General features: G+C 44.5%; 1 protein-coding gene across 10 annotated transcripts in view; it reads left to right on the forward strand.

The window, feature by feature from the left end:
• SYT7 (synaptotagmin 7) overlaps window positions 1-27,376 on the forward strand; it is a 771,057-nt gene that overhangs the window by 115,774 nt on the left and 627,907 nt on the right. For 3 of the 10 annotated variants that reach the window (XM_077287908.1, XM_077287916.1, XM_077287920.1), the window contains exon 1: window positions 25,450-25,771. The exons of 5 other annotated variants lie outside the window; for them this stretch is intronic. In XM_077287908.1, coding sequence (XP_077144023.1) covers window positions 25,738-25,771 — 34 coding nt within the window. In that variant the 5' untranslated portion in view covers window positions 25,450-25,737. Of the gene's footprint in view, window positions 1-25,419; window positions 25,772-27,376 lie in introns of those variants that run through there. 2 more of the 10 variants (XM_077287918.1, XM_077287913.1) reach the window with 2 other exon arrangements.

The raw sequence follows: 27,376 nt of genomic DNA on the forward strand, positions 1-27,376 counted from the left end.
GTGGGATCATCATTCTGTATATAGTAAGCTGTGAGGTACATAATATAGCAATTAGAGAGCTGTAGGGGACCATCATACTATACATAGGGGGTTTGGGAGACATAATATTTGTTGGAAGCTATAGTATATGGTATATAGATAACTGTAAAGCCTCATACTATATATAGGAGGCAGTGGGGACATCACATTGTATATCCCATATCTACTGTATGTACCAGCCTGTTTTTAAAGCCTGTTATCTCTGCTTCTTTAATGCAATGGCCAGAGATAAGCAGGAAAAAGGAGGGCCACCGCAACTCGAGGGCCACTGCCTTGTGATTGCCCCCCAGGCTGAAAAGTGCCAGCCAGCCCCTGCTACTGTATGTCCAATGTCATCTATGGAAGTATCCTATTCATATGGATAAGCGAACATTGCCCATTCCTTAGAAATATAATAATAGTATATTAGGTAATCAGAGCATGCTTATTATTCTATTAATTATGATATATTTACATATTTATTAAAAATCCTTCAATTTTCATGATCAATTAATGTACGCTGGACTTTTATGCTAGTACCTATTGAGCCAGACTTATATAAAATGATCACTTAATGAACAAAAATGCATTTTGTGAGGTTTGCAGCCAAAGAATGACATATGGTATCACAGCAGCTCATCAGGAATGTGTCTCTAGATATTATTTTACTATGCATGTCATTATTTCATTATTTTTCATGTATTAAATGAAATCCTAAAAAAAAACAACCTTCAGATAAACAAAATTTAGATCAACATATGGACGTTAATTATTTAAAACAAAAAGCCTCGCTGATCAGAATATTCCCCTTTGGGAAGGAGAAATCAGGCAACATTCAGGTCCAAAACATAGCTGCAAAATAATGCCCCTAGTGCCCAACTGAGTAATGGCATGCTGGTTAATATATAGTCCTCGGCTAAAGGTTCTTGAAAAGTTTTCAATTTGTGCATACTTCTCTAAAACAAATGAGCATATACCCTGCTGTACGTAAGTAAATAGTAATAGTACATGTAAATCACATACAGTAATTAGTAAACACTGTTTTCGATCAAAAATGCTTAAAAAGTTTCCCACTGCAACAAGGTGTACCCCAAACAAGAAGGTCCTAACCTCTAATAACACAAGGTGACGGTCCTAACCTTGTCTGACACAAGGTGAGGTTTTAATACTTGAGAATACGACCTACCCGATTGGGGTGCATCTTGTCACAGTGGGATAATTTTTAAGCTTTTTTGATCAAAAACAGTGTTTACTAATTACCCTATGTGATTTACATTTAATATTTACTTACAGTAGAGTATATGCTCACTATGTTTCTATATTAGGTTTTGTCTGTTAAATGGTCAGTGTGAACATGCTTTTATATGTTGCATGCAGGACCGGACTGGCCATCTGGCAATTCTGGCAAATGCCAGAAGGGCCTGTCTGGTCATGGCTGCCTTGTCTGCTACGTTGCTAACAGAATCAGTTTTCTCAAGACACCCATACTATTAAGAGTTGTGATGGAGCACAAAGTCGCTGAGTCCGTCACTTACCCCAGCAGGCCACGGGTATCATTAGAAATATTGGTCTTGTAGAAAATCTTCCTTTCCTCCATCCAGGGTAATATTAGTAATATATCCCATCTGGTTCATGGGGACGAGGACAGCATGGGCCTGTGTGATCTCAAAAGCCAGGACTGAATTTCCGCCCCAGTCCGTACCTGGTTGCATGTATACCAACTTATACTCTGGCTCCTTTTTTGTTTTTGGTGTCATAGACTGTAAGATTAATTCTAGGACAACAAGCTTTTCATTATGATAACACTGGTCAACAGCATTTTTGGTGCCAAAGATATTTCATCAAATTTAGGGTATTTTTGGGGTGCTGATTCTGAATATGTCATCAGTTTTGCCAGATTGGCTCAAGTTTTTGAGATTTTTGGTATCTTATTTATAGCACTTGTTGGTAAATGCGACGCATCATCTCATTAATTTCTTTGGATTAGTACTTGAACTGAGCAGTTCTCAATATAGTTTTGTGTTAATTAGTGTTCTAAAAGTTTGTTCATAGCTTGATTTTTGCACTAACTTTATGTTGTTGTCTGTTTTCCAGTGAAAAGTATGAACTCATCAAGAAGAAGTTGTCTTAACGATCCAGACTCATTCTGTTACATTTGTGGTGAATACACACTGCCAAAACATAGAAGAAACATAACAGACTTCGTAAAAAAAGTGTATTTTGCCTATTTTGGGGTTATGCTTGGGGACCAAGACAAGTTTTGGGCACCACACATAGTGTGCAAAGCATGTATCGAATTATTACGAAAATGGAGCAAAGGACAAAGAAAAAGCTTCAAATTTGGTGTTCCAATGGTGTGGAGAGAGCCAAAAAATCATCATGATGACTGTTATTTATGGTAAACACAGGTACAGGCACATCTTCACAATGAGGGACAGGCCTTCTTGCAGATTCCATGTTACTCCCATTTTCGTTTCTTATGCTTATCGAATCCTTGCACTTGCACTGCACAGAAATAACAGTCATCATGATGATTTTTTGGCTCTCTCCACACCATTGGAACACCAAATTTGAAGCTTTTTCTTTGTCCTTTGCTCCATTTTCGTAATAATTCGATACATGCTTTGCACACTATGTGTGGTGCCCAAAACTTGTCTTGGTCCCCAAGCATAACCCCAAAATAGGCAAAATACACTTTTTTTACGAAGTCTGTTATGTTTCTTCTATGTTTTGGCAGTGTGTATTCACCACAAATGTAACAGAATGAGTCTGGATCGTTAAGACAACTTCTTCTTGATGAGTTCATGCTTTTCACTGGAAAACAGACAACAACATAAAGTTAGTGCAAAAATCAAGCTATGAACAAACTTTTAGAACACTAATTAACACAAAACTATATTGAGAACTGCTCAGTTCAAGTACTAATCCAAAGAAATTAATGAGATGATGCGTCGCATTTACCAACAAGTGCTATAAATAAGATACCAAAAATCTCAAAAACTTGAGCCAATCTGGCAAAACTGATGACATATTCAGAATCAGCACCCCAAAAATACCCCAAATTCATTTAAATATTTTGGACACCATAAAAAAATTTTTTTTTTGTTGACCTGTGTAATCTGGGAACAGGTGCAACTGGCGCTGCACATTTATATACCTAAAAAATGGGACAGGCACACTCCCTATGGGATATAAACTAGATAAAATGGAACATGTGTTTCCAGAGAAAAATATATACAAATGTTCAAATTTAAAGATTAACAATGACCAAAATGTATCTTTAGATAGGGCAGATACGATCTAGTCATGTGAGAGTCTTGTGTGCTTCAGCAATCATATTACATAACATAAAACTAGACAGGAAATGAGCTCTCCTCTGCATCATCTCCAGACAAACTTTATTAAGGAGATAATTATTAAGTATTAAAGGGGTTGTCCTCTTTCAGAAAACTTTGGCCTATAAATTGTGGTATAGGAAAACAAATAGATTAAGGGAGCCTAGTCTCCAGAAACGCGTTGAGATTCGTACCCATATGGTATGTCCTGAAGTCTGTATCCTCCATATTTAAGTTTGTGAATAAAGAAAACTTTTTTTCACGGATTCGGTGAAGCTGGGCATTTTCTTTTTTGCATTATTTACAAGTGCCAAGTCCAGCGACAGCATCTCAGTAGTTTGGCTACAGCATGGACAACTCTGCAACCAATCACTGAGCTCAGCAGCTCATCCCATGTAGACGGCATGAGCCGCTGAGCTCGCTAATTGGCTGGAGCATTGACAATGTGACATCACCGTTGCAGCCAAGCAACAGAGACTGGGGCAGCCACGGAGAGATGCACCCAGGAAGGATAATTAATACTCAATTTTTATTTTTATACTATTGTAACCTATACAGTTGCTCGACATTTTCAGAAAGGAGACAACCCCTTTAATGCCTCAGCATATACCATGCAATGGTTTGCAGACATTCTGTTGGGCTTGTGGACATATAGGGTTGACAATTTGTGCAAACAGAGCTGCAGTTTGACGTATGGGAGAAGGATAGGTCGGCAACCCGAGGCTCTGTAGAGACAAGAGGCCATATTACAGAACCTTACCCTATTATTAAACATCGCAGTTAAGCTTCAGGCGCTGATCACAAGTTAGATCTGATTGAGTAAAAATCAGATTGTGAACTCTAGAGAAAGCAGGAAAGCACTTCCCTGGTGTAGAAAAGAAGACATATTGTACGTATTGAAAAAAAATGATAAGGGTGTGTCATAACATTCTATGATGGCTTTAAATGGAACCTGTTACATTGTGCATGTGTAAGGACATGGACATATTGCCCAGCTCCCCCTTGATGACCTCAGGGCTGTGCAATTTGTGATGTATAATGTGAATAATGTCCTGCTTCTTGTATACATATTGTGTCATGTGAAGTGTAAGGCGACTTTCACACTAGCGTCGTGCACTGCACAACACAATGCGTCGTTGTGGAGAAAAAACGCATCCAGCAAAGTTGTCTGCAGGATGCATTTTTTCCCCATAGACTAACATTACCGACGCATTGCGACGCAGTGCCACACGTCGCAACCTTCGTGCGACGGTTGCGTCGTGTTTTGGCGCACCGCCGCCACAAAAAACCGTTGCATGTAATGTTTTTTGTGCGTCGGGACCGCCATTTTCGACCACGCATGCGCGGCCGAAACTCCGCCCCCTCCTCTCCGTACCTTACAATGAAGCAGCGGAAGCGTCTTAAGACTGCTTTCGCTGCCAACGTCGGGCATTTTCTTCACAGTATGCGTCGGTACGTCGGGCTGACACAGCGCGACGGCCCCATACCGACGCTAGTGTTAAAGCAGCCTAAGATGTTTGAATATGTAATGTATGTAGTAATGTGAGTGATGTACAGTACATGATGTAATAGTATAGGATAAGTATTAAAAGTGTAATATGCTCAGTGTATAGAGATGATTTAGATTGTTAGTATGAAGCCATAGTCTACCCAACCACAGGTAGCTGGCAGAAGCACAGAGAGATATGATTCAGTTAATGTTTGGGAATAGCCCACAGTGGGAGGGGCTAGTGCCAGGAAAGGCACATTACTTCCTGAATAGAGAGAGTGAGAAGTTGGAGATTAACAAGTGTGCAGTGCTGTCACAGTGTGATCCACAGCTAGAAGGGGACAGGAACAGAGAAAAGACAGTGTGGTACGGGTCTAAAGAGGACTGAGACTGTGGGACTAGTGAGGGTCCCGAGCGGTGGATCCAGGGCATCCATAGTGATAAGATGCAAAGGCGCTGAGCGGGTGTAGAGAACCTCTTTGAACAGGACTGTGACGACAAACTAGGCTGTGACTAATTAGGACAAAACAGTATGCTATACCAGCCCTGGAGCATGCTACAGTGGAAGGAAACAATGTCTATGAACAGTCTTCTTTCTGTGAATGAAACGTGCTTAAGAATGTGTATTCGCTATTTCTTGTACATAATGGAGAGCCCGCTAGGACCCTGGGGTACTTGGAACTGGGCTTGTTCTTAAAAAGGATTTGTCACAGTGGCAGTGACTCGGTCCACGGCATTGGGCATCCAATAAAAGGGGTTGAAGTAAATGGGAAATAAAGTTTGTTCGTGACGCTATACGTGGTATTCGGTCAGGGATGACCGATGCTGCTTAAAGGGGTCCACTGGGGTGATGTTATCGCAGCAGGGATGGTATGGCTTTCAACAGGTGAAGCTGGGTCCCCAGGGTTCCCGATGTAGTAGATAAGATGGTATAGTGCCAGAAAGAACTAGAGGACACAAGGTTGCAATCTCTTTACCTTTTTACTGGAGTAAGGCAGCCACAGCCCAGGGTATGGATCACAGGTGTTGGTGTGGTCCCGCCGGCTTGGAAGCGATTCAGGATTCCCCCTAGCCAGGTGGGGTTGAAAGCCTTCCTCTCTGTGCTGTGTTGTGGTCCCTTTCTGCCTTAGGCCTCACACAAGGTACTCACTTTCTCTCTGTACCTTTTGGTAGGACACTACCCGCATGGCAGGCAACTCGAGCCTTTTTTACAGGTGTCTCCATGATGACTCTGGGCTCTATGTGCTGCTGTGCCTTCAGGTGTTAAAGGTGGACAGGCGACCTGCAATCTCCTGTCTGCCGGTTTCTGCTGTGGGGCATACAGTTACCCCCACAACATCGGTCTACCGGCTACCGGTTTCTTGCCCTTCAGCATGGAGGGAGCTCAGGCACAGCTTCCCACCAGCTCTTTACTCTCCTTTGCTTCACTTCCCCTATCAGTCTCCTATAGACTGCTCTGTCTCTCTCTCCTTCTAGGAGCTGCAGATCCACATGTCTGCGCGGCCCCTGCTTTCCTCTCTCAGACTCTCTCTGTCTGCTTTCTCTCTCCTCTGTCCCTCTGACAGACTGAGTAACTAACTCCTCCTCCAGCCAGAATATATAAGGAAGTTCCCCTGAATCCAGGTCTCGAGCTCCCCCTTCTGTCCTGGAGTCAGAACAGTGTTGCATGTGCTAGTTACCTGTTAAAGGGATCCTTCCTCGCTTCCAAGCATGGCATCACCCTCCCCATGAGGAAGGCAATACCACTGTAACAACCAGTTACCTGGGGTGGTACAATAACCCTTATTAAGTTCAGCAAACTTCCTATGTTTACATTGAAGTCTCCTTCATTGATATGTGGAAGTCCTAGTCCTGGCCAGCCACTACCATTGGCTACAGGGGGCCTGCTTGGCACAAGACCCTCACAACACCAACACCAAGCTAGAACCCACACCATTTTCCGTTAAAGTGCCAGAGCGTGATGGGGCAGCAGCTCGGTCATGACTGCCGCTGTGCAGCACATGCAGTCTGATCTTTGGACTGCTGACAATACAGAAGGAGAAGCTGAGCAGTTGATATTAAGGTTTGTTGGAAAATATTCAGTATAACTTGCATTTTATTTATTGAAATCCAAGGTGTTTGTATGCATGAGTCCAGAGGGAGGTACTGCGCAGTGATTTACAGCTATATCTGCATCTGCAGTCAGACAGGGAAGATTGTCAATCATTGAATAGGACCGCCCACCAGACTGATGTGCAAACATCAGAGAGTTCAATGAATAAAATGGAAGCTTTATTGGAACGGTTCCCACAAAAATGTATGTCAGTCTGATTGGCTCCTCCTGGCCTACAATGTCCTGCCTGCAGATCAGATACCATTTTCAGCATGACAGCTTCCTTTTAAGTGTTATCTAGTAATATTTACAACTGAAATGGTATGCAGTCCAACACATTAGTCAACATTTTTCAAACTCTCTTTAAAAGAGCATATTTTAAAAGGAGCTCTCTGGCATGCCAGAACTGGGCAAAGAGGGCTCTGGCACACCAGTGCTGTATAAAGAGGGCTCTGGCACACAAGAGCTGGAGAATGGGGGCTTTGGAACACCAGTTATGGAATATGAAATGTCTGGCACATCAGTGCTGGAGATGGAGGGCCCTGGCACACCAGTGCTGGGGAAGGAGTACTCTAGCACATCAGTGCTGGATAAGGAGGGCTATGGCACCCCAGAGCTGGAGAAGGAGGGTTTTGGCCCACCAGTGCTGGAGGAGTGCTCTGGCACACCACAACTGAATAAAAAGGGCTCTGGCACACGAGAGCTGGAGACTGAGGGCTCTGGCACATGAGAGCTGGTGAATTAGGGGTTTGGTACACCAGTGCTGGAGAAGGAGGGCTGTGCCACACTAGCGCTGGGGAAGGAGTGCTCTGCTACACCAGTGCTGAAGAAAGAAGGTTATGATGCAACAAAGCTGGACAAAGAGGGCTCTGGCACACGAGAGCTGAGCTGGAGAATGAGTGCGTTGGAACAAGGGGTGGAAAATGAGAAGTCTGGCACATCAGTGCTGGAGAAGGAGGGCTCTGGCATACCAGTGCTGGAGAAGTGCTCAGGCACACCAGAGCTGGACAAAGATGACTCTGGCACACAAGAGCTGGAGAATGAGGGCTGTGGCACACCAGTGCTGGTAAAGGAGGGCTCTGGCACAAGGAAGACAGACTATGTCACGCCAAAGCTGGAGAAGGAAGGCTCTGGCGCATGCGAGCTGGAGAAGGAGTGCTCTGGCGCACGAGAGTTGGAGAAGGAGAGCTCTGGAGCATGAGAGCAGGAGAAAGAGGGCTCTGGCACAAGAGAGCTGGAGAAGGAGGGCTCTGGCACAAGAGAGCTGGAGAAGGAAAGGTCTGGCTCACCAGAGCTGGATAGGGAGGGTGGTGGTACACATGACATCATGTAAGCAAGGAGTCTTGTATATAAAACAGTTAAAGAAGGAGTAGTCAAACACATAGAAATGCTATGTGAGAAATTATCTGAAGAAAAAAATATCTCTGTGAGCTGTGATCTGGTACACTGATGAGACGGGAGATAAGCAGAGCTGATGAAGGGATTATCTGGTATAGAAGAGGGCTGATGTGCTGTGTTCTGGCACAGGATAACTGGAGAAGGTGTGGCAGCAACACAGAATTACTGAGAAAGGAGTGGTATAGCACATAGAAGAGCTGGGGAAAGAATTAATTTGCACTTAGGGAAACTGGGGAAGTAGTCCTCTAGTAGCTGAAGAAGGTTCTCTTACCACACCGTAGAAGTGCTGAAACATAAAAGAAAAGAGGGGATATTATATCTATTCATCACATCATTTTGCTAGTATTGCCTGAAAAAGGGGTCAAGAGAACATGTAAAATAACTTTGGTAATTGTCATAGAGCTAACAGGTTTCTTATTGCTCCACATGTGGAGGTGAAAATTGTCATCTAGGTCTGATAATGTCTTACAACACAAATAACTACAAATTTAACTAGAAATTAAAGTTATTTAAGTCATCCATTATCTTTGCAATCTATCAGTCTAAAATTATGCACTGATTTATATTAAATTATATCTTTCGTAAGACTCCAAGGTCTGTTTTATCTTGTGGCAGAGTTCTCTGCAGACATGGATAAGGTTAAAAAGGATCTTTCATTTCTCCAAATCTGTCTGTCTTTGTTAATATTTGGTAAAACTTAGAGAACCATAGAACTCTGTACTGTGCTGTTCCTCTGTTACACCTCCTAGAAATGTATAGCTAATCTGAAGGTTGTTATCAGATGGGCTGTGCTAGAATTGTATGCCCAATTGTTGATTAACTGATCATTTTCTAGGTAGTACAATGGCTCATTGGTTAGCACTGTGTGGTGGCTCAGTGGTTAGCACTGCACGGTGGCTCAGTGGTTATCATTGCATGGTGGCTCAGTAGTTAGCACTGCACAGTGGCTCAGTAGTTAGCACTGTTACTTTATAGCGCTGGTGTCCTGTGTTCATGTCCCACCAAGGACAACATCTGGAAGGAGTTTGTATGTTCTTCCTGTGTTTGTGTGGGTTTCCTCTGGTTTCTTTCCAAAGACATACTGATAGGGAATTTACATTGTGAGCCCCAATAGGTACCTGGTCCCCCACCTACATGTGGGACAGATGTATTAACCATTGTAGCATTCTAAATAATTTAAAAACATATGTGTTACCCAACCCACAATGTAATAATGTCCCCCCATCCTGTACTAATGTTACCCATACCGGGCTGCCTTCAGTAAGATTGTTCTCCATCCTTGGCCCTTTAGAGCAATAATATCCAACATCCTGGACCCCTTTCTGGTATAATGTCCCCCATCTTGGCACCTTCCAGTAATATTGTCCTCTTCCTGGTATAAAGTATCATCTCTTGGGTTCATCCTACAGTATAATAATGCTCCCCACTCTGTCTCTGTTCTCTACCACATTTAGAAAAAAAACAACATTTCTCACCTTACCTCGTTCCCACGATGAGAGAGTGGTACTGCTATGCGCCCCCTTGACTGGCACGCTGATGTCAGCTGCCGACTCTGATTGGCCAGAGGTGTGTATTGTGTTACAGGGACCCGGCGGGTCTCTATGTTGCAATACATTTCTACTGAATGTGCATCCTTGGATGTACATCCAGCTGAAAAAGGCTCTGACATTGGCGGGCCCTTTTCTCGCACAGGTCTGGTCGTGATTGAACCCTCTGCTAATGTAATAAGCAGGCACTGGGATGCAGTAACACAGATGCTGCAGAGCAGGGATAAACTATATTTAAGTATTTAACAGTGGGAAAACTCACAGGGAGTTAGTAGAGAAGATGAGTCGCCCACCAGGGCAGCAGGGTACTTGGCACCGGGTCCGGTCGCTATTAACCCCTTCACCCCCAAGGGTGGTTTGCACGTTAATGACCAGGCCAATTTTTACAATTCTGACCACTGTCCCTTTATGAGGTTATAACTCTGGAACGCTTCAACGAATCTTGGCGATTCTCACATTGTTTTCTCGTGACATATTGTACTTCATGATAGTGGTAAAATTTCTTTGATATTACCTGCGTTTATTTGCAAAAAAAATGGAAATTTGGCGAAAATTTTGAAAATTTTGCAATTTTCCAACTTTGAATTTTTATGCCCTTAAATCACAGAGATATGTCACACAAAATACTTAATAAGTAACATTTCCCACATGTCTTATTTACATCAGCACAATTTTGGAACCAAAATTTTTTTTTGTTAGGGAGTTATAAGGGTTAAAAGTTGACCAGCAATTTCTCATTTTTACAACACCATTTTTTTTTAGGGACCACATCTTATTTGAAGTCATTTTGAGGGGTCTATATGATAGAAAATACCCAAGTGTGACACCATTCTAAAAACTGCACCCCTCAAGGTGCTCAAAACCATATTCAAGAAGTTTATTAACCCTTCTGGTGCTTCACAGGAATTTTTGGAATGTTTAAATAAAAATGAACATTTAACTTTTTTTCACAAAAAATTTACTTCAGCTGCAATTTGTTTTATTTTACCAAGGGTAACAGGAGAAAATGGACCCCAAAAGTTGTTGTACAATTTGTCCTGAGTACGCCGATACCCCATATGTGGGGGTAAACCACTGTTTGTGCGCATGACCGAGCTCGGAAGCGAAGGAGCGCCATTTGACTTTTCAATGCAAAATTGACTGGAATTGAGATGGGATGCCATGTTGCGTTTGGGGAGCCCCTGATGTGCCTAAACATTGAAACCCCCCACAAGTGACACCATTTTGGAAAGTAGACCCCCTAAGGAACTTATCTAGAGGTGTGGTGAGCACTTTGACCCACCAAGTGCTTCACAAAAGTTTATAATGCAGAACCGTAAAAATAAAAAATCATATTTTTTCACAAAAATTATCTTTTCACCCCCAATTTTTTATTTTCCCAAGGGTAAGAGAAGAAATTGGACCCCAAAAGTCGTTGTACAATTTGTCCTGAGTATGCTGATACCCCATATGTGGGGGTAAACCACTGTTTGGGCGCATGGGAGAGCTCGGAAGGGAAGTAGCACCGTTTGACTTTTCAATGCAAAATTGACAGGAATTGAGATGGGACGCCATGTTGCGTTTGGAGAGCCACTGATGTGCCTAAACATTGAAACCCCCCACAAGTGACACCATTTTGTAAAGTAGACCCCCTAAGGAACTTATCTAGATGTGTTTTGAGCGCTTTGACCCACCAAGGGCTTCACAGAAGTTAATAATGCAGAGCCGTAAAAATAAAACAAACATTTTTTCCCACAAAAATTATTTTTCAGCCCCCAGTTTTGTATTTTCCCGAGGGTAACAGGAGGGGGGGAACCACCGTTTGGACGCATGGAAGGGCTCGGAAGTGAAGGAGCGCCATTTGGAATGCAGACTTAGATGGAATGGTCTGCAGGCGTCACATTGCGTTTGCAGAGCCCCTAATGTACCTAAACAGTAGAAACCCCCCACAAGTGACACCATGTTGGAAAGTAGACCCCCTAAGGAACTTATCTAGATGTGTGGTGAGCGCTTTGACCCACCAAGGGCTTCACAGAAGTTTATAATGCAGAGCCGTAAAAATAAAAATAAAATTTTTTCCCACAAAAATTATTTTTCAGCCCCCAGTTTTGTATTTTCCCGAGGGTAACAGGAGAAATTGGACCCCAAAAGTTGTTGTCCAATTTGTCCTGAGTGCGCTGATACCCCATATGTGGGGGAGAACCACCGTTTGGACGCATGGAAGGGCTCGGAAGTGAAGGAGCGCCATTTGGAATGCAGACTTAGATGGAATGGTCTGCAGGCGTCACATTGCGTTTGCAGAGCCCCTAATGTACCTAAACAGTAGAAACCCCCCACAAGTGACACCATGTTGGAAAGTAGACCCCCAAAGGAACTTATCTAGATGTGTTGTAAGAACTTTGAACCCCCAAGTGTTTCACTACAGTTTATAACGCAGAGCCGTGAAAATAAAAAATATTTTTTTTTTCCCACAAAAATTATTTTTTAGCCCCCAGTTTTGTATTTTCCCAGGGGTAACAGGAGAAATTGGACCCCAAAGGTTGTTGTCCTATTTGTCCCGAGTACGCTGCTACCCCATATGTTGGGGTAAACCCCTGTTTGGGCACACGGGAAAGCTCGGAAGGGAAGGAGCACTGTTTTACTTTTTCAATGCAGAATTGGCTGGAATTGAGATCGGACGCCATGTCGCGTTTGGAGAGCCCCTGATGTGCCAAAACAGTGGAAACCCCCCAATTATAACTGAAACCCTAATCCAAACACACCCCTAACCCTAATCCCAACAGTAACCCTAACCACACCTCTAACCCTGACACACTCCTAACCCTAATCCCAACCCTATTCCCAACCGTAAATGTAATCTAAACCCTAACCGTAACTTTAGCCCCAACCCTAACTGTAGCCTTAACCCTAGCTCCAACCCTAGCCCTAATGGGAAAATGGAAATAAATACATTTTTTTTTTCCCTAACTAAGGGGGTGATGAAGGGGGGTTTGATTTACTTTTATAGCGAGTTTTTTAGCGGATTTTTATGATTGGCAGCCGTCACACACTGAAAGACGCTTTTCATTGCAAAAAATATTTTTTGCGTTACTACATTTTGAGAGCTATACATTTTCCATATTTTGGTCCACAGAGTCATGTGAGGTCTTGTTTTTTGCGGGACGAGTTGACATTTTTATTGGTAACATTTTCGGACATGTGACAGTTTTTGATCGCTTTTTATTCCGATTTTTGTGAGGCAGAATGACCAAAAACCAGCTATTCATGAATTTCTTTTGGGGGAGGCGTTTATACCGTTCCGCGTTTGGTAAAATTGATAAGCAGTTTTATTCTTCGGGTCAGTACGATTACAGTGATACCTCATTTATATTATTTTTTTATGTTTTGGCGCTTTTATATGATAAAAACTATTTTATGGAAAAAATAATTATTTTTGCATCGCTTTATTCTCAGGACTATAACTTTTTTATTTTTTTGCTGATCATGCTGTATGGTGGCTCGTTATTTGCAGGACAAGATGACGCTTTCAGCGGTACCATGGTTATTTATATCTGTCTTTTTGATCGCGTGTTATTCCACTTTTTGTTCGGCGGTATGATAATAAAGCGTTGTTTTTTGCCTAGTTTTTTTTTTTTTTTTCTTACGGTGTTTACTGAAGGGGTTAACTAGTGGGCCAGTTTTATAGGTCGGGTCGTTACGGACGCGGCAATACTAAATACGTGTACTTTTATTGTTTTTTTTATTTTATTTAGATAAAGAAATGTATTTATGGGAATAATATTTTTTTTTTTTTTCATTATTTTGGAATATTTTTTTTTTTTTTTTTTTTTTTACACATTTGGAAAATTTTTTTTTTACTTTTTTACTTTGCCCCAGGGGGGGACAATACAGATCGGTGATCTGCCAGTTTGCATAGCACTCTGACAGATCACCGATCTGAGAGAAGTGCAGGCTGCTTCACAGTGCCTGCTCTGAGCAGGCTTCTGTGAAGCCACCTCCCTCCCTGCAGGACCCGGATCCGCGGCCATCTTGGATCCGGGTCTGGAGCAGGCAGGGAGGGAGGTAAGACCCTCGCAGCAACGCGATCACATCGCGTTGCTGCGGGGGGCTCAGGGAAGCCCGCAGGGAGCCCCCTCCCTGCGCAATGCTTCCCTGCACCGCCGGCACATCGCGATCATGTTTGATCGCGGTGTGCCGGGGGTTAATGTGCCGGGAGCGGTCCGTGACCGCTCCTGGCACATAGTGCCGGATGTCAGCTGCGATAGGCAGCTGACACCCGGCCGCGATCGGCAGCGCTCCCCCCGTGAGCGCCGCCGATCGCGCTGGACGTACTATCCCGTCCGTGGTCATGGGGGCCCACCCCACCTCGACGGGATAGTACGTCCGATGTCAGGAAGGGGTTAAAGGAGATATCACGGTGGCTGTGACCCGGTCCATGGCCCTGGGACTCACTGTAAAAGAGGAACGGTCTTTAAAGGCAATTGTGATAAAGTCTGTCGTGACACCACCTGTGGAGTTCAGTCAATAGGGGGACCGATGCTGCTTTAAAGGGGTCCTCTGGGGGATGTTGTTGCAGCAATGATGGTGACGCTTCCTGTTATGATCCTTAGTGGTTGAGGATCACAAATTACTCCAGCTAAGTAACAAACATAGGACAAGCTCTAGGGAGGTGGCAAACTGGACTGACCGCAAATCTGAACCTATCCAAACACACTAGAAGTAGCCGGTGAACGTGCCTAAAAATCCTAGACGTCTCGAGCCAGCCTGAGGAACTAACTACCCCTAGAGAGAAAGAAAGACCTCTCTTGCCTCCAGAGAAATAATCCCCAAAGATATAGAAGCCCCCAACAAATAATAACGGTGAGGTAAGAGGAAGGCACATACACAGGGGTGAAAGCAGATTCAGCAAATGAGGCCCACTAATACTAGATAGCAGAAAATAGAAAAGGGAATCTATGCGGTCAGTAAAAAACCCTTACAAAATATCCACTCTGAGATTTCAAGAACCTGCACACCAACTAACGGTGTGGGGGGAGAAACTCAGTCCCCTAGAGCAACCAGCAAGCGAGGAAATCACATTTTAGCGAGCTGGACTAAAAACATAATGAACGCTGATAATCAAAAAATGATCAAACAAAAACTTAGCTTGTCTTGGAGAGACTGGGAGCAAGGTAGACACAAGGAATCTGAAGAGCACTGAATACATTGATAGCAGGCAAGGAACTGAGTATCCAGGTGGGCTAAATAGGAAACCAACCAAGGATAACGAACCAGCTGATGCTGCAACCTGCAGAAAGACAACACTACACAGTACCGCTTGTGACCACTAGAGGGAGCCCAAAAATAGAGTTCACAACAGTACCCCCCCTTGAAGAGGGGTCACCGAACCCTCATCAAGACCCCCAGGGCGATCAGGATGAGCCACGTGAAAGGCACGAACCAAATCGGCCACATGAACATCAGAGGCGACAACCCAGGAATTATCCTCCTGACCATAGCCCTTCCATTTAACCAAATACTGCAGCCTCCGTCTAGAGATACGAGAATCCAAAATCTTCTCCACCACGTACTCCAATTCGCCCTCGACCAGGACCGGAGCAGGAGGCTCAACAGAAGGAACCACAGGTACCACATACCTCCGCAACAAAGACCTATGGAACACATTATGAATGGCAAACGATGCTGGGAGATCCAAACGAAAAGACTCCGGGTTAAGGATTTCCAAGATCTTATAAGGACCGATGAAGCGAGGCTTGAATTTAGGAGAGGAGACCTTCATAGGAACATACCGAGAAGACAGCCACACCAAATCCCCAACACGAAGTCGGGGACCCACACCGTGGCGGCGGTTGGCAAAGCGCTGAGCATTCTCCTGTGACAACCTCAAATTGTCCACCACATGGTTCCAAATCTGCTGCAACCTATCCACCACAGAATCCACCCCAGGACAGTCAGAAGGCTCAACCTGACCCGAGGACAAACGAGGATGGAAACCAGAATTGCAGAAAAAAGGCGAAACCAAAGTAGCAGAACTAGCCCGATTATTAAGGGCAAACTCTGCCAAAGGCAAAAAAGTCACCCAATCATCCTGATCAGCAGAAACAAAACATCTCAAATAAGTTTCCAACGTTTGATTAGTTCGCTCGGTTTGGCCATTAGTCTGAGGATGGAAGGCCGACGAAAAAGACAAATCAATGCCCATCTTAGCACAAAAAGTCCGCCAAAACCTGGACACAAACTGGGATCCTCTATCAGACACAATATTTTCAGGAATGCCGTGCAAGCGAACCACATTCTGAAAAAATAGAGGAACCAAATCGGAGGAAGAAGGCAACTTAGGCAAGGGCACCAAATGGACCATCTTGGAAAAACGATCACACACCACCCAGATGACAGACATTTTCTGAGACACTGGAAGATCCGAAATAAAATCCATGGAAATGTGCGTCCAAGGCCTTTTCGGAACAGGCAAAGGCAAAAGCAAACCGCTGGGACGAGAACAGCAAGGCTTAGCCCGAGCACAAATCCCACAAGACTGCACAAAGGAACGCACATCCCGTGACAAGGAAGGCCACCAGAAGGACCTAGCCACCAAATCTCTGGTACCAAAAATCCCAGGATGACCCGCCAACACCGAAGAATGAACCTCGGAAATAACTCTGCTGGTCCATCTATCCGGGACAAACAGTCTCTCTGGTGGACAACGGTCAGGTCTATCCGCCTGAAATTTCTGCAGCACTCGTCGCAAATCTGGGGAAATGGCAGACAAAATAACTCCCTCTCCGAGAATACCAGCCGGCTCAGAAACTCCCGGAGAGTCAGGCACAAAACTCCTAGAAAGTGCAGCAGCTTTCACGTTCTTCGAACCGGGCAGGTATGAGACCACGAAGTTGAAACGGGAGAAAAACAATGACCAACGAGCCTGTCTAGGACTCAGGCGCTTGGCAGATTCAAGGTAAATCAGATTTTTGTGATCCGTCAAGACCACCACACGATGTTTAGCTCCTTCGAGCCAATGTCGCCACTCCTCAAATGCCCACTTCATAGCCAACAACTCCCGATTACCAACATCATAATTCCGCTCGGCAGGCGAAAACTTTCTTGAAAAGAAAGCACATGGCTTCATCACAGAGCCATCAGAGCTTCTCTGAGACAAAACAGCCCCTGCTCCAATCTTAGAAGCATCAACCTCGACCTGGAAGGGGAGAGAGACATCTGGCTGACATAAGACTGGAGCTGAAGAAAACCGGTGCTTCAGCTCCCGAAAGGCCTCCACGGCTGCAGGAGACCAATTAGTCACATCAGAACCCTTCTTGGTCAAATCCGTCAAAGGTTTAACCACGCTAGAAAAATTAGCGATGAAACGACGGTAAAAATTAGCAAAACCCAAGAACTTCTGAAGACTCTTAACAGACGTGGGCTGAGTCCAGTCATGAATAGCCTGGACCTTGACTGGGTCCATCTCCACAGTAGAAGGAGAAAAAATAAAACCCAAAAAGGAGACCTTCTGTACTCCGAAGAGGCATTTTGAGCCCTTCACAAATAAAGCATTAGCACACAGGACCTGAAACACCATCCTGACCTGCTTCACATGGGACTCCCAATCATCAGAAAAGACCAAAATGTCATCCAGATAAACAATCATAAATTTATCCAGATATTCTCGGAAGATATCATGCATGAAGGACTGAAACACAGAAGGAGCATTAGAGAGTCCAAAAGGCATCACCAAGTACTCAAAATGGCCTTCGGGCGTATTAAATGCTGTTTTCCATTCATCTCCCTGCTTAATGCGCACAAGGTTATACGCACCACGGAGATCTATCTTGGTGAACCAACTGGCACCCTTAATCCGAGCAAACAAATCAGACAATAGTGGCAAAGGATACTGAAATTTGACTGTAATTTTATTCAGAAGACGATAATCTATACAAGGTCTCAAAGAACCGTCCTTCTTGGCCACAAAAAAAAATCCTGCACCAAGAGGGGAAGAGGATGGGCGAATATGTCCCTTCTCCAAAGACTCCTTTATATAACTCCGCATCGCGGCATGCTCTGGTATAGACAAATTAAAAAGTCGTCCCTTAGGGAATTTACTACCAGGAATTAAATTTATAGCACAGTCACAATCCCTATGAGGGGGCAGGGCACTGGACCTGGGCTCATCAAATATATCCTGGAAGTCAGACAAAAACTCAGGGACCTCAGAAGGAGTGGAAGAAGCAATAGACACAAACGGAGTATCGCCATGAATTCCCTGATAACCCCAACTCGACACAGACATAGCTTTCCAATCTAAAACTGGATTATGAGCTTGTAGCCATGGCAGACCCAAAACGACAACATCATGCAAATTATGCAGAACAAGAAAGCGAATCACCTCCTGATGTACGGGAGTCATGCACATGGTCATTTGCGTCCAATACTGAGGCTTATTCTCAGCCAATGGTGTAGCATCAATTCCCCTCAGAGGAATAGGAAATTCCAAAGGCTCCAGGACAAAACCACAGCGCCTGGCAAACGACAAATCCATCAGATTCAGGGCAGCACCCGAATCCACAAAAGCCATAACCGGGTAGGACGACAAAGAACAAATCAAAGTAACAGACAAAATAAATTTAGGCTGTATAGTACCAATGGTGACAGGTTTAGCGATTTTTTTTAAGCGTTTAGAGCATGCTGAGATAACATGAGTAGAATCACCACAGTAAAAGCACAACCCATTTTGACGTCTATGACTTTGTCGCTCAATTCTGGTCAGAGTTCGGTCACATTGCATAGACTCAGGTCTCTGTCCAGAAAATACCGCCAAAGGATGAGCAGATTTGCGCTCCCGCAAACGCCGATCAACCCGAATGGCCAAAGCCATAGAATCACTCAGACTTGTAGGGGTGGGAAACCCCACCATAACATTCTTAACGGCCTCAGAAAGACCTTCTCTGAAATTTGCAGCCAGGGCACACTCATTCCATTGAGTAAGCACCAACCATTTCCAAAATTTTTGACAATACACCTCTGCTTCATTCTGACCTTGAGAGATAGCCAGCAACGCTTTTTCTGCCTGATTCTCAAGATTAGGCTCCTCATAAAGCAGTCCAAGAGCCAGAAAAAATGCATCTACATTAAGCAATGCAGGATCTCCTGGCGCCAGAGAGAAAGCCCAATCTTGAGGGTTACCACGCAACAAGGAGATAACAATTTTAACTTGCTGAGCGGAATCACCAGAAGAACGAGGTCTCAGAGATAGAAATAACTTACAATTATTCTTAAAATTTAGAAACCTAGATCTATCTCCAGAAAACAACTCAGGAATGGGTATCTTTGGTTCTGACCTAGGGCTATGAATAACAAAATCCTGAATACTTTGCACCCGTGCAGTAAGATGATCCACACTAGAAGTCAGAGTCTGAACATTCATGTCTGCAGCTGAGCTCAAAACCACCCAGAGTTCAAGGGGATGAAAGAAGCTAAACAGACTGCAGCAAAGGAAAAGCGGGAGGGAGAAAAAAAAAAAAAATGTACTCAGGTCTTCTTTTTATCCCACTTCTGCGATGCGTTAAACACTTTTTGGCCTGCTATACTGTTATGATCCTTAGTGGTTGAGGATCACAAATTACTCCAGCTAAGTAACAAACATAGGACAAGCTCTAGGGAGGTGGCAAACTGGACTGACCGCAAATCTGAACCTATCCAAACACACTAGAAGTAGCCGGTGAACGTGCCTAAAAATCCTAGATGTCTCGAGCCAGCCTGAGGAACTAACTACCCCTAGAGAGAAAGAAAGACCTCTCTTGCCTCCAGAGAAATAATCCCCAAAGATATAGAAGCCCCCAACAAATAATAACGGTGAGGTAAGAGGATGGCACATACACAGGGGTGAAAGCAGATTCAGCAAATGAGGCCCACTAATACTAGATAGCAGAAAATAGAAAAGGGAATCTATGCGGTCAGTAAAAAACCCTTACAAAATATCCACTCTGAGATTTCAAGAACCCCCACACCAACTAACGGTGTGGGGGGAGAAACTCAGTCCCCTAGAGCAACCAGCAAGCGAGGAAATCACATTTTAGCGAGCTGGACTAAAAACATAATGAACTCTGATAATCAAAAAATGATCAAACAAAAACTTAGCTTGTCTTGGAGAGACTGGGAGCAAGGTAGACACAAGGAATCTGAAGAGCACTGAATACATTGATAGCAGGCAAGGAACTGAGTATCCAGGTGGGCTAAATAGGAAACCAACCAAGGATAACGAACCAGCTGATGCTGCAACCTGCAGAAAGACAACACTACACAGTACCGCTTGTGACCACTAGAGGGAGCCCAAAAATAGAGTTCACAATAGCTTCCCACCGGTGAAGTGGGGTCCCCAGGGCTTCCAAGGTGTATGGCAATGATGGTGTATGCTGGTCAAAGAGTAAAGGACACAGCGTTGCAGTCTTTACCTGGTTTACTGAAGATGTAACAGGCCTCTGTCCAGGGTACCGGCAACAGGTACATTAGGTGTCCAGGCAACCTGGAAGGTCCTGATTCTTTCCCCTGTCCTGGGACAGGTACCTGTATGGTAGGCAGCTGGAGCCATTCCTTCTGGGGTCTCTGCACGGTGACTCCAGGCTCCAGAATGCTGCTGTACCACAGGCTTAACTTGGACAATATACATGTAGTTCTGTGCCCTCCGGTTCTGCTATGGGGCTTGCAGCTCCCCATAGCCTCGGGCTCCCGGTACCTGGTCTCTGCGCTGTGGTTCCTCAGAGGCCCACTCGCAGCCTCCTTGAACCCTATTCTCTCCTCTGCGCTCCTTTCCCTTCACTGTCTGCTCCGGACTAAACTGACTCCTCCTCCAGACCAGGATCTTTATTCAGGGAAGCTGCCCTAAAACCGGGTTTTGAGCTCCTCCTTCTGGCCTGGATTCAGAAGGTGTTGTGTGTGTGAATTACCTGCCAAAGAGATCCCTCTTGTTTCCAGGCATAGTACTACCCTCCCCGAGAGGAAGGCAGCACTACTGTGGTACCCGAACTCCTGGGGTGCCACATAAACAAAGAGTACAAAGGTAAAACTGAATAAATGTTGGTTAACTAAACAGTCTCTTGTTAACGGTTCCACTTAACGTGACTCTGTAGCCTGTCACTATCTGAAGGCCCCAAGGATTGCAGAATGTCGGCGGTGTTCTGTGTAATGTCTGCTGGCGTCCTCGCCTAGCACACGGTCCTTCTTCTGGCGGCAGCTGGAGTTCTTCGTTTCTACCTGCTGAACTCCTAGTCCATATATCTGTGGAGTAGGAGAGTAGAGCTCTCCACAAGATTCCTCTTGGCACGGGTCTCCCTAAGCAGCCACTGTGACCTGAAGGGCTGCGCTGCAATGTTTTACTCAGTGTGCGCCTCTCTGGATATCGGCCGACACCCGGACAATGAAGAGTTATAACATAAGATGCTTCACAACCAGAACTGTTATATCATGAGGAATACAGGTATTTACAAAAACTAAATAAGTGTCCTCTGTAAATGATAAAATTCCAGTTTCCTGCCGCAGACACTGGGGGAGCTCACCAAAGATTTATACAAGACAGATACAGTTCCAAACTGAAAAATAAGTCTCCAGTGGAACTCCTAATCTCCGCTCAGGTGAGCAGTCAGAATATATAGTATATTATTTAATGTTATATTAGTGTAAGGAGAAGTAGGGGATGTGGAGCTTTATTCCAGAATAAGCAAATAATTCTAAAGATAAATAGTGAAATTAATCATTTTAAGATTTTGAAAATATTGTGATAAAAAAGAAAAGCAAAAACCAAGGAACCATATTTTGTAATAAATGGCCGGTAGGTATCTGACTATGAATGATTACACATTTTATTCAAGAAAATTCAATGCAAATAGGGTTCCTTTAAAGAGAACCCGTCAGTAGGATATCTGACCCCTAATTAAAGGCATGAGTGTAAAACCCCTTTAAAGCTTATTACATTAATACCTTGCATGTATTATTTCATAGGGGCATTTTTAAGAAATCCATTCTTGAAGTATTATTCTAAGGGCAGTGCGGCAGGAGCTTCACTCCTCACCTCCATTATTGTTCGCCTGCCCACGCCCGGCTCTGGTCATTGATTGACAGATCTTTTTTCTGTCTTCTCTACGCCGGCGCAGTCATTGCCCAGGTTAATTTCATCAGAAGAGACGGCTCCTGGACAATGTCACTGGGAGCTCATAGCACAGGTCCCGGGTTATGATGGAGACAGGCGCTGCGATTCTGCTGAAATGAACCCAGGCAATGGCAACACCTGTGCAGGAGAGACAAGTCACTGAGAAAAGAGTAGAATCAACTAGGCACTCAAAACAGATGATCATCTGTTTTGAGTGCCAAGTTCATTCTACTAGTCTACTACAGTTTTTGACCCTACTTGAGCACCCAAACCAGTAGTGTCACGGTTTACCATTACAAAACTGAGGAAAGAGTGACCTGTCAATCAACAACCAAAAACTGGAGGTGGGCAGTGACATATAGCTGAGGAGTGAAGTGCCGCCCTGCTGCACTTGAGATTAAAATGTCAAGAATAGATTTCTTAAAAATGCCCCCTCAATTCTATCCGCACCACAACTATGTGATTAGTATACATACGGTCACTTGCCAACTAGACGTGTGCGACCTTGCTTGATGCAAGTGAACTGAGTAAGAACAGAGAGGCGCCTAGTCGGAATGTGGCTGTACGTATGCAATTGCGGTGATATCACTGCCCTCTTCCATGGCTGTCACTGGGGAATCCTCACAGTGCTCAAAATGACTGCAGACTTGTAGTTTACGGCCGGACAATCCTTTAAAGGGACTCTGTCAGCACACAATGACTGTTCAAACCAAGTACAGGCGCCCGGTGCTTCATGGTGGGGCCAATCATTTATATATGCAGCGCCCCAGAGTCCTGGTCGTTGCAGTAATGTCTCTCTGCCACTAAGGGGAGTGATGGTACGTCTGATTGCACTAAAGGAGTTCACCTGACCAGGTATCACAGACACACACTACACTCCACAATCCGGCCACCAGGGGGGGTAGTTCTATCTATTAGGCCACTCCTCACACTCTGGTAAAACTGGGGGTTGGACAGGAAGTTAGAGAGAAAGTAGCTGGGAGAGCTGGAGAGAGGACCTGTCAGGGGTGGGATCCTGACAGCGGCCTAGGACAGACAGAACGTTACGGAGCCGTGCTTGAGTGTTACAGTGGCAGACTCCTAAGAAAGGACACGAAAGCGGAGTATATTGCGGAGAAGTGAGAAACGAGATCACAGCGCAGAGGAGATAGAACCAGAAAGAGTCGTGCCCTTAAGACCGTGGCAACATCCTTCTGAGGCACGTAGCCGGTGGCCGGAGCACCGAGGAAGTAAGAGACTTTACGTACTACTTCAAACAGCGGCAGGACAGTTAACTACAGGTTGGCTGTCTCACCTTAACCCTCCGTCAGGGGCAACTGATCTGACAGGCGCAGCTCACTTAGTTTCATTTCTCTATTTTCAGTGGTTTGTCTGGGAAACACCCTCCTCCCAGTACCTTCCTAACTTTAAAGGCTGTGTGAAACCTGCGAAGCCTCTTGTGCTGCAGAGCTGCAGGAGATCAGATATCAGTGTTTTCGCTTCTCCGGCTCATTGCCCCTGAATGCGTTACACCTTTGACGGTTAGAATTTGCTGTTTTTATTCATCCCAATTGTTTTTTTAGCTTGTTTTATGAATAGCTAGTGCTACATTTGTGGATTTGTCATAGAAGGTTTTGTTAGAAATAACAGTGTGCTTCTCAGGCACATTGCGCCCTAACACATATTCTCTCTCTTTCTTCAGCTTTTCTTCTGAAATGGCGAGGAGAATATTTGACTTGTCCAATGCCCTTCATGTTGAGCAAGTGCAAAATATACTGCTTGCTGATGAGACAGACCCCTTACAGCTAGAAGATTTAGGGGAAGAAAGTGACATTGCTTCAGAAGACGATGTGGAAGAATGTCCAGATGTGCCTGATACAGGTCAAGATGGAGAGAGTGAGGAGGATGCTCAAGACATAGAAACAGATTACTTTTCTGGTTATTAAACATTTTTTTTTACACCTGATTATGTGTATTCTCATTTATTACATTGCTATTATGGTAACTGATCACATTTAGAGCATTGAAATTTTAAAAAAAGGAAAATATAGCCAATTTTCTAGCCTGTGCCAGACAGGTGCAATGCCCCTAAACTCGTTATGAAACATATTGCCCCTGACGGAGGGTTAAACACCTAACGAAGACAAAGGAGGCAATTGTGGGAGAGGGGTGTCTCTAGGGTCCCAGAATAGCTCCAGGCCTACCCCGTCATACGGGTGCGTCCTAGCCATATCATCTGGGGGACGGAGAGAGAGAACATCAGAAACAGACACAGCAGTTGTGAGGACTATCCCGTGGTGCTCAGCAGGGAGGTACTACAACACACAGGCGCTAGAAGGTAGGCACTGATTTCCACCTGCAAAGGGAACTCTGGATGTGCCTTCGGACCGGCCGGTCTCAGCCAGCCCTGTTAGCAGTGCTCTGGATTGAGGATCCAGAAGCCTTCAGTAAAGAGGTAAAGAGACTGCAACCCTGTGTCCTCGTTATTCATCGCGACTTGCACCATGCTTCATCATCTTATCTTTCATTGGACGCCCCTTAGCAGGGTCACGGACCGGGTCTAGCCACCCTGACAACCCCACCTGCTTGTTTTCCCTCAATCTCTACCCGCACCTCATCTTTGAGTGTCAGTTTTGGCTTCATGGAGCCAGAGAACATTGAGCGCCTGTACTTTTGAAGTCATTCTGTGCTGACAGAGGCCCTTTAAGTCTGTGTCAAATAAACTAATTCTCTTAAAAGTCTACATTGCTCCTTCATAGTATAATCTTCTTTTTCTAAACATTGAATGAGTTGCATTTTGTAGAGTAACACATTCTCCTGGCTGAGACTTGTAGTTCTGCATATCAGTATTTCTTTTCTGTTGAGAATCCCGGCCGTAAATCTCACAACAAATGACTGTAATAAAATGAGTGATTTATACATGACCTTGAGGTTTTAATTCATTCTAATGACCTGCTATGCTCCTAGGCATTGTGTATGGAGGCTTTCTATGGAGGAGAAAAACCTTTCGGTATGCTTTGCATGTTAGCAAATGTTGCAAATCATGGTTTCAAAAATATCCCAAAAAAACAATAATCAAATAGGAAGGGATGGGAAAAGTGTCACTTTTATTTTTTCCTTTCTGGATAGATTGCTATTTGTAGTGGAAATGACATATGTATGTATTGCATGATGAATGACTTATTGTATCCCTGACATTTTGCTATCCCATTAGTAGCTTCTAAAACGTTACGGTGATGAGAGATGACCCAGCGTAGATCCGTATGTGTACAGGGTGTTGTCCTGTTTTCCCTATAAGCCTCCGCACATATATGTAATTGGATTTGGATCCTCGGCCACCTCTCCCTGCCTGTGCTCCAGGTGGCAATAACACAGATCACATTAGGATGCCGCCTGTGTGTGCAGTTTCTGTTCTTGCCAGCAGCCAGCAGCATGAGGATGTAAGAGAGAAAGCAAGTCACAGTGAAGGGAGAGACACAGAAAGGAAGAGAGAGGGAGAGAGGTTGGTTCTTTCCCAAAGATCCTCATTCATTGACTCCCTAAGCTGCTCACAAGAGCTCCAAGGCCACCTGCAGCCCCCCAGCTTCTTCATGTAGAGGTCTTGTCCCTGGAGTCAAGGATACAGGAGATCTGGAAGTGGCATCTCAGTCCTACATCCCTCCTCTTTTTCCCACCTCGCAGGCTGTCTTTGTCTTTTCCTGGGACGTACAAGGGGAAGGGAAGAGAGAAAAGGGATCCGCGGAGGAGCAGAGGCAAGAAGGAAGATGCACATTAATCGGGAGGTTTCCGCCAGTAAAGGTAATAGTGCTGGGTGGCGTATTCTCAGTGCATCCCCTATAGAGCTGTGTCCTTGTCTTCTGCTGTGCCATGTACGGGGGGCACACCTTGCACACCTCCTGACCTGCTGGCACAGGTAGACCCACTGGTCTAGGCGCGCGTCCAGGAACTCAGACTGATCTGGGTTGTAAAGTCCCATTGCCCTGAATGTCCCCGGCACTAAGGTTTAGGGTCTCGGGAGGAAGATTGGGTCACACAATAGTTAATTTTCCAGAGTAGTGCTTGGCTCGGTGCTTTGTTTGTTTCAGTCTTGTGTGCTTAGGAGTTGCTCCTGAACGGAGCTGACAATCCTCATCCCATATCCTTCTCTGCGTTACTTTCTTGTGTGTCAGATTGGAAGAAGGCGTTTATGATAATCTCCCACTTTACATATTGCTGTGCTCTCACGCTCAAGTTTACAGATTTGTATTCCGTGCATATTCATCAGCTCTATTAGGTTCTAGCTGATTGACTTCAATATTTATAGCTGCACCTGCTGCTTCTACAAGGTGCAACAGCCTGGCGTTAGGAAAGCGGGTAGTGGAGAGACGGCCGCCCTTTGCCCCGTCACCCCTGGCACTCCGTCATGGGACCTGGGGTCCCACTGACCTACAACCCTTACCCCAATGTCATTCTTCACACTCCATACTTGCCGTTATACACCGAATGCCCTTTGTCCTTTATTTTCTACACTGACCATTATCTTGTCATCTCCTTCATTATTAACCTCTTCACCTTTCATACGAAGATACTACGCACTGCATTAACCCTTGACTCCCAAGTGGACCCATGACATATATTATTTCCTTGCGCAGCTCTTTACCTGTTTTTTCTACCCTGTTTACAAAACATGATTTCTCTCTTCTATCCTTATTCTGTCTCTTCCTACCTTTTGCATCCTCCTCCCCGGCTCTCTGCTCCCCTACTCCACCATGACCCATTTACCTGCCTTTCGTCCATACACTTTACTATTTCCCTGCGTTGGCCCCTGGAATTAGTAGAACCTTTTCTTTTTATTTTGCTCCTGATTTCTTCTTTTCTCACGTCGGGAATGATCAATGCGACCTCGTCACCTTTTCTTGCATTAAGGATGACGTATCCTAGCAAGGGAACAAGTGGAGCTGGGAATGTGCGAATGTATGTGGAGCTCATGGACGAGTCTGTACCGTGTGTTATCTCGCCGATTATGAGCTCCTATTGTATTCTTCCAAACAGATACAGAGAGGATGATCCGGTAATGATTACAAGGAGACGCTTTCATGCACATTGGGAATCGTTTTCGCAATTAGAAGGTTTTATATTAAAACTTTGGATCCGCCGGCTGAAGGTTAAGTGGAGTTTTCTAAAGGAGGAATCAATACTAGAAATGGGCAAGCGGGTGAATCGTAGCCTTATAAATTAATATTTGCATAATATGTAGGTGAGGAAAAAAAACGGATGAGCAAAGAATAAGGAACTCAGGGTGGAGATATTTTTGGAATATAAAGGAAATAGAGCAATGTGTTCTATGAACATGTACAATGGCTTTGAGTAAATAGTTTAATGACAAAAGGCCTGAGAAAAAGCGATTAGTTTACTCAAGAGATT

The sequence above is a fragment of the Ranitomeya variabilis genome, chromosome 2, assembly GCF_051348905.1.
Source record: "Ranitomeya variabilis isolate aRanVar5 chromosome 2, aRanVar5.hap1, whole genome shotgun sequence".
Classification (NCBI taxonomy): domain Eukaryota; kingdom Metazoa; phylum Chordata; class Amphibia; order Anura; family Dendrobatidae; genus Ranitomeya; species Ranitomeya variabilis.